We start from the raw sequence: 13542 nt of genomic DNA on the forward strand, positions 1-13542 counted from the left end.
GAACCCTGGGCCCCTGAAGCAGAGTGCATGCACTTAACTGCTGTGCCACCAGGCCAGCCTTCCTTTTTTTTTTCTGAGGAAGATTCGTCCTGAGCTAACCTCCGTTGCCAATCTTCCTCTTTTTTTGCTTGAGGAAGATTAGCCCTGAGCTAAAATCGGTGCCAATCTTCCTCTATTTTGTATGTGGGTCTCCACCACAGCATGGCTGACGAGTGGTGTTAGTCTGCACTCGGGATCCGAACGCGCGAACCTGGACTGCCAAAGCAGAGCACGCCCAACTTAACCAGTACGCCACAAGGCCAGCCCCCCAAAAGACAACTTTTAAACATATTTAGAACAATGGTAGCATTGCTGAAATATATATGTGGCCTCCTAAAGTGACAACTCATTTAGATGTATACATTTGGATATGTTAAAAATTCAGTCACTTTCACAGAATCAACACTGTATTTGATAAGAAAGTATAAGCATACTGTCTAAAGCAGTGCTTCTGAAGCTTCAGTTATTTATGTCATATTCATGATATCTTTGTATCACCTGTATTAGCATTTATTTTTATTTATTTTTTTTATAATTTTTATTTATTGATTGATTTTTCCCCCAAAGCCCGAGTAGATAGTTGTATGTCATAGCTGCACATCCTTCTAGTTGCTGCATGTGGGATGTGGCCTCAACATGGCCGGAGAAGTGGTGGGTCGGTGCACGGCCGGGATCTGAACCCGGGCCGCCAGCAGCAGAGCTGGTGCACTTAACCACTAAGCCACGGGGCCGGCCTTGTATTAGCATTTAATATTTTTCTTTAATTTGACTCCTATTTCCCCATAGTCCAGTAGGTAGACACATTATTTTTTTTTAATGCACATTAAAACACATATATATATTTAAAAATGTTTACCCATGTGTCACCTGAAACCATTTTGAGCAGCACTAGTGATATGATATGTACCACATATTCTGGTAAACATTAATTTATATATGTGGAAATAACTGCCAGAAGAATAAAAAGAGATTGCCTCTGGAGGTGGGATTGAGGGCTGGGGAGACTTGGTTTTCATCAAAAGTACCTCCATGCTACATGATTCGCTACTATGTGTATGTCCTGTTTTACTAAACATAAAACATTTAAACTAAGTAAAACAAACAAAAATTCTGTCACACAAAGTCACTTTGTACATTGCCTGGCAAAACAGCAGGCATAAAGTAACCACTCAAAAATATTTCTATATTCCATACCTTTTCTTAATGATTTTATAATTTCAGCCACATACTTATGCTACTCAAAACTGACATTCATGGATACAAATTCATCCACAAAGTTTGAGGAAAAAAAGACAGTTACCCACTGCAAAATGAAAACTTTCAATGTTTTATTTTTGACTGCAGCTGTTTACAGAAATATAGTTGCGAGTATACAAATGTTCCAATAGAAGCAAAATATCTTTTTAATATTTAACAAGTTATCACAGATAGCTAAAAACATAGATGCAAATGAAATTCCCCCAGAGAACAAACTGAAAACATCTGGTGTCAGTGCTCTGAAATCCCAACTATGAAAGCCATATACACAAAAATGTAACCCTTATATCATTGCAGGACAATGGAAGAAGGCAGTTCAGTGGTTGATCAGTGTGCTCAAGCAAAAAAAATTAAATAAAAAAATTTAAATGGCAGAATGGTAGCTAAACCATTTGAGAATAGGTTAATGAAATATTTGTAGTATATTTATTAAAAGATTAAGTAAAAGAAGTGAATGACACTCAGTAAAAGCTGTCAAAAAAAGCAGCAACTATTTGGAGCTTATCAACTAGAAGCAAGAGAACAAGGTGGGCACATACATTCATTAGATCAAAAGAAATTAGCTCAGTGTCATTGGAATCAGTTTGTAGCTATTAGAGTCATAAACACTTCAGTGCAGGACAGTTTTTTCTTGGACACATTAGTTTGACTACAAACCCACACTCAAACATCTGAGTTGGGGTGTGGGTGTGGGTGTGGGTGTGTCTGTGTGTGTGTTGTCCTGAGGTTCATTAGCTAAAATAATAATAATAAGCAATCCCTACAACTATCTCAAACCAGGCAAATTACTTCTGAGGGGAAAAAAAAAAAAAAGCAGGGGTGATATGGTTAAATATGGGGCTTTTAAAGGAAATATTACAAGTTGGAGTCAAATAGAATTGTGGTAGAATGCTTTGGGTACAGAAATATATTATCCAATAAAGTGGGGAAGAGGGGAAGGGGAACAAGAAAGGAGGAATGTAGCTAGAACATCTCCCAACAGTTTGCCTATGTAGTCGCCAGCACCAAAGTTTGTAGAGTAAGCCACTTACATTTCCACTGCTAGCATTAAGTGAAGACAGCAGTGGGTGATTTTTATAAAGTGAGCATAAAATTATTATTTTTATTTTGAAATGTTCATTTTTCTTTCATGAGTTAATTAATTGGTGATTAGTAAACAGTGGGAGGAAGATCAGAACAATTATGGAGGTATTGTATTACACAGGAAGATTAAAATGAACGAATAAATCTACTTCTCTTGTGGTTAGTTTATATTTGCCATGATGCATACAATTAAGAAGGGAGAAATACCCAAATTATATATGCATTGTCTTAATATTTATTTTAGTAAATAACTCTTGTCTGAAGCATAAGTTCCAAGCATAGCTATATCTCTACTGCATCAGTTCTCATACAAAGCAAGCTACTTTTAAAGAAATTTATCTATTAAAAAAAAGAAATAAATTAAGGTGCTTTTTTGGTCTGGCCAGCCATCTTGTCTAATATCTCAGATACAAATATAAATACAAGGAATGATAAATAATTTTGTTCTGAGAGTTGGTCTAGCCAGACCAAAATTGTGGTCTGCTGGTAACGTAAGAGGCAATGAAAAGAAAGCTTGTATTATCACTGCCCACAATGTACCCATTTTATGGATAAACAGAAGACTTTAGCACCCGTCAATTATGTTAGCTACTTAAATGTCATAATTAAAAGAAATATAAAACATCGCACCTATATATTTAAATCAGTCATTTAATGTAAACTTTTTAGTAAGTGGTAGGAAAATGCCAGACTAAGTTAACTGAATTATCAATAACTAGACTAACTGTATATGTACATAAAATATACTGTACTTCTATAGGCAGTACTGAGAATAAATAATCATTGCCAATAAATGATTATGGATAAAGAGATTAAGCTGAACTTACATAAAGAACAATGTGTAACTGTATCTGTATGAGTGAAAAAGAAAAAACTTTCTAGATCTTACTGTATATAGTTTACACAGTGGCTCTCACACTTTAGCGTGCATCAGAATCACCTGGAGGGCTTGTTAAAACACAGATTGCTGGGCCCCCACTCCAGAGTTTCTGATTCAGTATGTCTAGGATAGGGCCCCAAAATTTGCATTTCTAAATAGTTTCCAGGTGATACTGATATTGGCTGGTGAGCTGAGGACTGTACTTTGAGAACCACTGGTTTATATATACTATATGTAGAAAACTATATACTATAATGTTCTTATGTACATGACACAAAACACATAGGAAGAGGGCTGGTTTTAATTAACTCTCAAACATACAGATTAGCAAGCTGAACATTTTAATGCTTCTAAAATGATTTGCTGAAGTGTAATCATTTCCCCTTATAGTCAATTACATTTCAAAGTCCTAAGTCCTACTATACAATCATTTTAGAAAATATCCTCATAACACTTATACCAAGCTGGCTATCCAAAATAAAAAGGGACATAAATATTCTAAATAGTTAAGATGTATTCATCAAGAAGGAATCATCACTCAACAGCATTCTTGACTTCTTTGGAATGATTAAAGTGCATAATATCAATAGAGTATTGAGAATATTGCATAAAGGTTTGCAGTCTTCAGTGCCACTAACAATCACAGAAATACTCACACGGGGAAAGCAGCTCTGTATCAAAGCTCCTACTATCCTGACCTATTGCTGATGGCCCTTTCTTTACACACCCCCAACTGTGGTAAGGAGCTGGAACATAGGCAAAATCAACAAAAACCTGAGGGACACTCCATTCAACTGTATCTGGTTGAAAAGAACTACTATCTTAGTTCTGGAGGGACGCAGATATCACTTCTTCACTTACTTTCACACTATTTTTCATAGGCAGATTACTGAGATTCTGATGGGCAAGAAGTGCACTATATGAATTACTTGGCCCTGTAGAGTTAGAAAAACTGACATTACCAGGGTTTACCTAAACTATGTGTTAGAGATTTATTTTCACCATCTAATTAAGATCATAGAAGATGCTTTAAACACTTCTTTCCTGAAATTGAACTACACATATTTTTGTGCATGGAGTCAGATAGTAAAATTTTCATTAGCTTTCAGACAAGACTATTGTTACTTGGTCGAGATGAAGACAAATTTAGTTAATTTATATAAAGCCTAAATAATATTAATTCTGTAATGTTTTACTTACCCTCTCTCGAAGGAACAAGTCTAGTAATGCATCTTTTCTCTTACTCTTATGCCAAAGGGAGTTAGAAACTTATAAAGTTGTTTTCTATGGTGATCAAGAAATGGAAAAAAGAGGGGCCAGCCTGGTGGTGCAGCGGTTAAGTGCATGCGCTCTGCTTTAGCAGCCCGGGGTTCGCAGGTTCGGATCCCAGGCGCGCACTGACACACCGCCTGTAAAGCCATACTGGGGCAGCGTCCCATATAAAGTAGAGCAAGATGGGCAAGGATGTTAGCCCGGGGCCAATCTCCCTCAAGGCAAAAAAGGGGAGGATTGGCATCAGATGTTAGCTCAGGGCTAGTCCTCCCTCATAAAAAAAAAAAAAAAAGAACTGGAGAAAAGAATGACTAAATGGAAAAATTGAAAATTGGGACCTACTAAAATAACGTTTATGTGTTTTTGGCAATAGTGAAAAATGAAATTACAAGAAGGGGGCACTATCATGGTAAAAAGGCACTTTTCCATAAGCATTTAATCTAAATATAAAATACTAATTTAAAAATTTTTCCTGAAAGAGAAAGTGGAGTAAAAACAGAATTTTATTAATAAATGAGCCTAGAATGGCATGAAAATAAATGGGGATTTACGAAGTAATTAGAGCACTGGGGCAATTCACAATTTATATTGTAGGTATTATTCTGATATTTACTACATTATGAACATTATCTCTATGATTTAGTTCTAGTGACACAAATAAGCAGTGGAGAAAACCTCTTTTTAATACATGTTACAAGATTCTACTCACCCACTTACTAGGGCATATACTCTGAGTTATTTTTCTCATAAAGCTGCTGAACTCTACAGTCTCTCTCTTTCATTAAGCCCCTCCATATAACCAAAGGCATACAGATCCAACACGGCTGTCTTGGTTAGGGAGGAAGCCTGTGATCATGAAGCAGAGGAAAGCTAATAGGTCTCATATAATTTTCAGTCAATTAGAAAAAAAAATCAACTAGGAAACAGACATTAGAACAGAAATTTTCACCAGAAAGATGAAAAATTCTCAAATTACTCTAGAGAATATTTATAAACCATATTGAGTTAGAGATTTTGATTATTAAAGCATTTAATTCTGGTCTTTAATTGTTGATGCATCTAAACAGATATCACTTTTCCAAAACATGTGGCTACAATGGCCTAAATGGTCAAAAGGAATTACCTTAGATCTTAGTTCTAGAGGGACTCACTTAACTGCTTTCTCATTTCCTTTGACACTATTTTTCCTAGGCAGATTAACAGAGGTTCTGATGGGCAACAAATGCACTATGATAAATTCCCAACTACAGCATATACAATATTACAAAAAAAAACAAGACAGGCAGGCAGGCCGGTCCCTCATTAATACTGCTTCTGTAATAAACAAAGCCCTTTAAAAACCTGTTCTAGAGAGACTGGCGAAAACAGATTTGCACTGGCTAAATAACAACGTGATTCTCTAATTACAAAGATAACATGATAAAGCTCAGAAGCAAAATATGACTTCTAATTATCTTCTCCCATATTGGTGTGGATATATAATGGAATGACTAAGGAATAAAACACACATACACACACTCACACAGACACAAAGATAAGCTCCAAGCATTAATATGAGTTGCTAAAAGCAAGAACAATTGAAGGTAAGAATATAAAGGAATAAAATGTGGTTCATAGTTTATTTAGGTCCTTCTGCCATATATAAATTTAATAAATTGTTGTTTCCAAGGCCTTTGCTGGCTCACAGATTCTCTGCTATATGTAGCTATAACTTGTAACAGTAATCTGGAAACCACATTATTAGCACAAGTATCAACCACTGACCACTGAGTTAACTCTTCAATAAGAAGACAAATACTTTTTGTAACCAAACTGTATAATCAGAATGCTGTACTTAACATTGATCTTTAGGGGTAAGGAGCATTTAACAATGTTAAAAAAAACCCATCATTATTGAATAAGAATGTGGTAGCATAGCACAGCCCTTGTATAAATAACCACAAAATTTTTGAAAATAAAAATCGGGTTTTCTGCCTCCATCCAATCCAACCACTACAGTTCAGGTGTATGTTCTGTTCTAAATTTAGATATTATAAAACAGAAAATTGGTCCCTGATGACTTGGCATCGGCAATCAGCATTTTTAAAATGATAAACCTCTTGCTAAACAACAGAACAGAAGCCAGCACACAAGCCAGTCTTCTTGCCCCCACTTCATCCACAGAGCAGTGTTAAACAAACATTCTAACTGGAACTTGGTGAACAAAGAGACTTTCTGAGTCTTCTGTGTAATCTCTTAGAAAAAAATTCAGAAAACTCAGAAATAAACTTACAGTATTTTATTCCTACTTTTTATTTTTATACCTGCTGGGTAAGCTTCTGACATTAGTCGACCCTCTGTAGTTAGATTTTTACATTTTAAAACCGAAGCACTGAATTGTGTGGTTGGTCCTTCTCATAACCTGAACTCTACTGGGCAATTTTTCCTGACAGGGGTGGGGAGAGAAGAGATATATTGAGAAAAATGCTTTTGGTTCAGAGAATTTATAAAGTAGCTCTGGATATTACAAGATGGGGAAAACATTAAAATTACAAACAGGTTTTTTTTTTAGTGTCTTTATAAATAAAAGGCATAGAATACAGAAAGCCAATTAATAATAACAATAACAACAATAATAAAATATTAAATATATAGTGAGCAAAGACTGAACGGCTCATTCTTGTGAAACACCATTTGACACAATCGCCTAGATGGGTTTCCTTACTCTAAGATTTTGCTGAGTGAAAGATCCAGCAAACACACAGTAAGCTGCCTTTAGCTCACTAATAACATCAAGGAACTGCCTGATGGAATGGCCACAGATGAACAGGTCATTTGTTTCAAAAGATACTTAAATACTCAATAAAGACATAACAAACCCCCCCTCACTGTTATCAGACGCCACGTTGTGGTAGAACATCAGACAAACTCACAAATTTACCACAAAAACGTGTGGCAAAAAAAGAATAGTTTATATATATGTATATATATAAATTTCTATATTTATGCCAATGTACTCACTCAGTACAAATAGCAAAATAGTATACCATTTCCTAAATACAAAATATAGCTTTCCAAAAAAATGAAACACACATTAGATATAAACCATCCAAAACTTGAACGATTGAAAACTGTATTCAAAATTAAATGACCCAGAGTAGGTCTCTTTCTGAAAAGTTCCCTTCATATCGGCAAGAAGCCTGTACTACTGAAAACGTAATTCAATGCCTCTCAATCAGAGAGAGAAAGAAAGGGCTGGGAGTGGAGGGAAGAATAGATGAGAACAAAGAGAAAAAACAAATTAAAAGGAGAACACATTCAAAGAACCAAGGAAGACCATCACAAAAAAGGGGGAAAAATCTGGCTGTATAAACAAAACCAATACCACAATTCCACAAAGTTCAACTAAATATATAGGATAGAAAAATAAAAATAAAAAAACAAACAGAAAAGTAGCCTTCAACAAACAATTAACAGGCTATTTTTTGTACACTTACAAAATAAATGAAATGGACAAGAATACCAAAACTTCTTATCTACATATAGAAGCCACACACAATTTGGCCTTAAACTGTATTGACAGCTTTCTACATGCCAAAAGGAAAACAAGACATAAGCATGTGTCCAGACAACAGGTTGTAGTGAGAAGCAGGCATCCCATGGGTGGCAAGAACACCCAAAACTTTGTAACTAATGCTACAACTGCAAGTTCTGGAGTGTGTTATTTTGCTCTCTATAGATGTAACACAAGTTAACTCTTCATTTTAAGTCAATGATATGACCCTGTAAAGCCTAAGGCTTGTGGGAACCATCAGATAAGTGACCACTTCAAACTGTAAAGCACTGAGGTGACAAGTGAATTACACTCACTGCAGCTCAGGGAGAAGTGCTGTTTCAAGAAATTTTACTTTGAATTTTTTTTTTTAACTTAAAATTTACACTGTTTCTTATTAGAGGGAAAAATTTGAAGACTTCAGAACAGCACCGTTCGTGGAAAAAAATGCATTGCTTCTTGTTTCTCAGGAATCAGCTCCCCTCATTCCTGAAAGGGCACTCCCTCCCCGCTCCGTCCCCACCTGTGCTGCAGGAGTTGCTGGGTTACCACCCCAGATCAAAGTGGCCTTTTTCTTTAAGTTGCTACAGGGTCACAAAGCTAGTAGTATATTACTAATTGTCTAAAATAAAGTGAAAAGGAGGGGAAGAAGAATATAGATGAATATAAAAAGGGAACGCTGGCCCAAGATTGGGTTAAGAATAAAACAGACTCAAATTACTGTCAGTTTAAACTATTGTAGGAGAATATCAGAACATAATTTACCACATATTATCCCCTTCATTTTTTATAGAGCAAGATAACTATTTTTCTATGCACAGTTATGGCTAAACCCCTTAACAGAGATACAGAGAACCAACAACTCTGAAAAATAAAAACATAGCATTCCAGCTGTTCCCAGTTTGTGTGTTGTCTGCCTTTGTGATAAACAAAGAGGCCTCTTATCTGTGTAGAGCTCTTAATACAGCTTACTTGTCAGAATGTTACCCCTTCAGTTTCTCCATAAAAACTGAAAAAAATATTCCCTCTCTTTGGCCAACAGCTGTGCTTTTTATATTGAAAAATCACAGCCTTAGTTATTATTTGAACTTTCCTTTTTCAAAAGCCTTACTTGACTAGACCAACGCAGGAAAGAAAATAGTGAAGAACAAAAGTAAACATGACAATATGAATTATTTCCTAATAGCAATAATAACTGAGCAGTCCAGCTTTTGAATTTAAACTGAACTTTTAAAGAAATAGTGCCTAGGAAAATAGCAACAATTAATTCTGTCAGCTGGAAACTCAAATAGATTCTCAGTCATCACTGTTATTAGGAATATAAAATATGAAGATGTTAATCATGGTGGCTAATCACTGCAACAGGCAGCATAGGTGTGCTCTTTTGCAGTCAGAGTAAAATCTGTCCATTTACTCAATCACAGTTGTTCATATTTTGTTTTGTTTTTAAAGTAACAGTTCAATAATCCTCATGAAATCACAAGATCTCAGGACATCTTGGAATCAGGATTTTCTTCATGGAATTTCTAAAAAAAAAAGAAGAGGTTTAATATAATTCACTACAGAGGGAAAACATTAATAAAGTTCCTGTCACCCTGAATGATCCCCAAGTATATTGCAGTATTATAAATGTTACTTTATCATATTTATACTTCCACAGACTTCTCTGACTCAATATTTATTCCTTGAGGAAGGGAGAAATAAGATATAAATATATCTAATATATAGTATATTCATCAGATGTTCTGTCATTCCAAAGCAAAGAAGCTTAGAGCCAGAAGGAATGCCCAGTATTAACAATATAACCATAAGCTATCATTCAGAGTAATTTATTCAGAGTAGAAAAGTACAATCTTGTGAGAAAGCCATTATTTTAAAAGATCAGAGCCTAAACAGTGTTATTACCTAACCCAAATCTGTTAAGAATAATAAAATTTATGGATGCTTTTTCAATAAGAAGCCAAAATGCAATACTTACATATCCAGTTAAAAGGAGCCAGTCAAGTTGTTCCCTTGGTTTTGCAACGAAACAAGCAAATCCATCTTTTCAATGTTCTGGTTGGTGTTTATAGAGGATGCCAGTGGAGAATTCTCTGGCATTTGCTGAGAAAGAAGTGTTGTCACAGGTGGCTGGCCCTCATTTTGTGGTTGGCCTGGCTGACTTATGGCCATCAACTGATCTGGCAATGTAGCTGGTCCAGAAGTTAAAAGCTGACTACAGTCTGCAGAGACATTCATAAAATAGAGAAGCTACCTGATTAGTTACTCTCTGTTAAGATTCGTAAAAAGATATTTATTAGTTGCTGGGGGAAATTCATTATTGTGTTCACTCAATATAGAACTAAAAGTGAGGTACCTGACAGCCCTCAAAAAAGGTTTTCACCAAACAGTACTGGAATTCATCTTAGGTTTCCTCTAAGCAGTATAAAAATATAACTTTGCTTAGTTATCATAATAAGTCCTATATAATTTCCTTGATATATAAACATTAAAAATGGGTTTCTACCTCCTTGGAGACTGCTTACTTTAATTGGCTGAGATATTTTCTGTCATTCTTACTTCATTTTGCTTTCAAGTTTATAGCTTAAAATGGTAAACACATACCTTTATATACATTATCACATTTAATCTTCCCAATATCCTTGTCAAGTAATATTACCACCATTTTAGATGTGGAAATTGAGGCTTATGCAGGTCAAATAACTTGTCCAAGATCTCAGAGTCTATAAGTGGTATAGCTGGGACGTGAACTCAGTTCTAACTATAATCTCTGCTCTTAAAACCACTGTGTTTTGCTTCCTTCTAATAATAATAATAATAATAATAATAATAATAATAATAATCTGACCATTTCAACCAATAAAATTTAAGAAATGAGAAATTAGAGTTTCTTACTATTTTGAATGCCAAATAAGAACATTCCTGAAGTCTGTTGAGATGAGCCAGGAGAACTCTGTAATTGGTTCATTGTGCCTCCTGTAGTGTTGTGAAATAAAGTAGCCTGTGGTTGAGGGGAAGATGTGGCTCCTTGGATTCCAGGCATATTGTTCTGAGGGGAATAAAGAGGAGACTGTTGCATGTCTTGTTGGTTTATACTGGTCTGCAATGCAGACATGGATGCTGGAGAGAGGAAGAGCGTTACTTGCTGCTCTTGAGAACTGGGTGACCCTTGAACCAACTGAATCTGAGGAGAGCTATGGAATAAGGAGGTCTGTGATGATTCAGATTGGGTAGGACCTGGGTTCTGAAGTGAAGAAACTGTGGGTTGGTTCTGAAATTGCATGGGCTGCTGCTCTTGATTCATTGGGGCCATATTATTTTGTTGGTGAAAAATTGACTGGTTCTGTTGCTCCTGATTAGCCATTGGATTTTGACTTGGATTGAATATCATATTTGGTGGTGGTTGCTTTTGAGATGCCATTGTAGCCATGGTATTCTGATTACTGAATAAAATGCTCTGCTGTTGCTGCTGTTGTTGCTGCTGCTGTTGCTGCTGCTGTTGCTGCTGCTCCTGGGATGGAGAGTTACTCTGGATGGCAACTATTGAGTGCTGTGACTGGAATATTGTTCCTTGTTGGTTTTGAGGCATTGGATTAGGAGGAAGCGAGCCCAGGGACACCTGAGGCTGAAAAAGACCTTGCTGGGAGGGTTGTGCCTGTTCTTGGGAAAGCATAGGGGTCTGGATGTGTGATATTGGAGACTGCTGTTGGAATGCAGCTTGCTGTTCAGTGTTTGACGTTGACTGAAGTGGAGAAATTGAGTTCTGAGCCGCAAAAAATGAAATCTGTTCTTCTTGGGCTACTGTGTTAGTTTGAAGATTATTCATTGGACTCTGAGAAAGAAATATGTTGGCTGACTGCTGGTCTTGAGGAACAGTAGAGCCCTGTAGCACAGCCATGGTACTTTGAGAGTGAAACATTGGAGGCTGCATTTGTTCAGAGGAAGTTGTAGAAGTCTGACTATGAACAATAGGACTTGGATTATGAAAAATAGAACCTTGAGTTTCCTGGGAAAGGTTCTGAGCATCAGCAATAGGATTTTGAGGATGAAAAAGCTGAGTCTGTGAATGAGAAGACTGCTGCAAAAAATTCCCAGATTGGAGTGACATCATCTCATTACTTTGCTGGAATAAACCATTACCTTGTTGCTGGCTACCACTATTCTGAACACTCATCATACTCTTTGTAGATGAAAAAAGGTTAACTTGAGGTTGATTGTCTCCACTATGTTGCATTTGGACCATGGTCTGAAAGACACTGTTCTGAATCTGTTTTGCTTGTGCTCCAGTTTCTTCTCCATCTCCTGAACCTGATGTCTGAAACATGGTAGTGCCAGGGTTTGCAACCTGCTGTGTGGTGGTTGTAGTAGTTTCATTTCCAGAAACTGCAGGAGGAGAAGAAAACAATTCACATTGCATTTGCATGTCCTCATTGGTAGATAATGCACTCATCATATGAGAAGTCTGCTGGTAAACTGGAGATTGCTGAAGGTTTCCATTTGCTGAAGCAGTTGAAGGAAATAACTCTGACTGAATCTGGGCAGCTGCCTGACAGATACTCTGTTGCATCTCCATCACCATTGCAGCTGATGATTCCATCACTTGCTGTTGCTGCTGCTGCTGTTGTTGATTAGATAACGTGTTTTCAGTCTGTGGGTGAACACTTTCAGCTCTTCCAGCTATTAAATTATCTGGTCTGGTATGGACTGCTGGTTCTGTTGAGGAAAACATTCCAGGGCTTACGCTATTTTGAATTTGACTGACTTGTTGAAAAATGTCTGCACTAAGCCGTTCTTGAACATTCTCATTACCATCTGGAGCAGAAAACAAAACTGAAGATAACTGTTGTTGTGCCTCTAAAACTTGTTGGACCAAATCAACATTTCCACTGCTGCCACTAGCAGTACTGCCTGTAAAACTTCCTGCTTGCAACTGCTGAATTGTACTCTGCAGCTGACTCACACCATTTGGTGATGGAAAAATATTTGATGAGATCTGCTGCTGTAAAGTCTGCGCTTGTTCTTGTAGTGGTGACTGCTGCTGTTGCTGTGATGCCTCAGTCAGGTGTGACAAATTAACCACTGTACCATCTGACTGTAATACCTCTCTAGATTGAGCTTCTCTTGTCTGAAACTGTGTAGCCTGCTGCAGTAGTGCATCACTGTTGGGCAGCTGACTAGAAGCAGAAACTGCTGGAAAGGTACCAGGCTGTGAAATGTCCTGTGTTTGGATAGTTGTCAGGGTCTCTGGGTTGTATGCCTTGGGCTGAATCTGCTGTTGCGTTTCATTTTCAGAAGGTAAATGGGAAGATGATGATGATGAAAAAGACCCATTTCCTGCTATGTTAGAGATATTTTCTAATGTTTGTTGAGTTGATCCAACTGTCTTTGTAGTCTAAAAAATAAAAATCCCCAAATAATATGTATATATAAACATTAAATGAGCTCATACATTTATCCTCAAAAATTATTATTCTAAAAA

General features: G+C 36.6%; 1 protein-coding gene across 5 annotated transcripts in view; it reads right to left on the reverse strand.

Annotated features, from left to right (window-relative positions):
• Window positions 1-1350: 1350 nt before the first annotated feature.
• NFAT5 (nuclear factor of activated T cells 5) overlaps window positions 1351-13542 on the reverse strand; it is a 122498-nt gene continuing 110306 nt past the window's right edge. For all 5 annotated transcript variants that reach the window (XM_087420017.1, XM_087420016.1, XM_087420015.1 and 2 more), the window contains 3 exons: window positions 10959-13455; window positions 10042-10285; window positions 1351-9589 (listed from right to left, as the gene is read on the reverse strand). In XM_087420017.1, coding sequence (XP_087276143.1) covers window positions 10050-10285; window positions 10959-13455 — 2733 coding nt within the window. In that variant the 3' untranslated portion in view covers window positions 1351-9589; window positions 10042-10049. The remainder of the gene's footprint in view (window positions 9590-10041; window positions 10286-10958; window positions 13456-13542) is intronic.

Source organism: Ceratotherium simum, chromosome 30, assembly GCF_057802395.1.
Source record: "Ceratotherium simum simum isolate JZ-2026a chromosome 30, ASM5780239v1, whole genome shotgun sequence".
Taxonomy (NCBI): domain Eukaryota; kingdom Metazoa; phylum Chordata; class Mammalia; order Perissodactyla; family Rhinocerotidae; genus Ceratotherium; species Ceratotherium simum.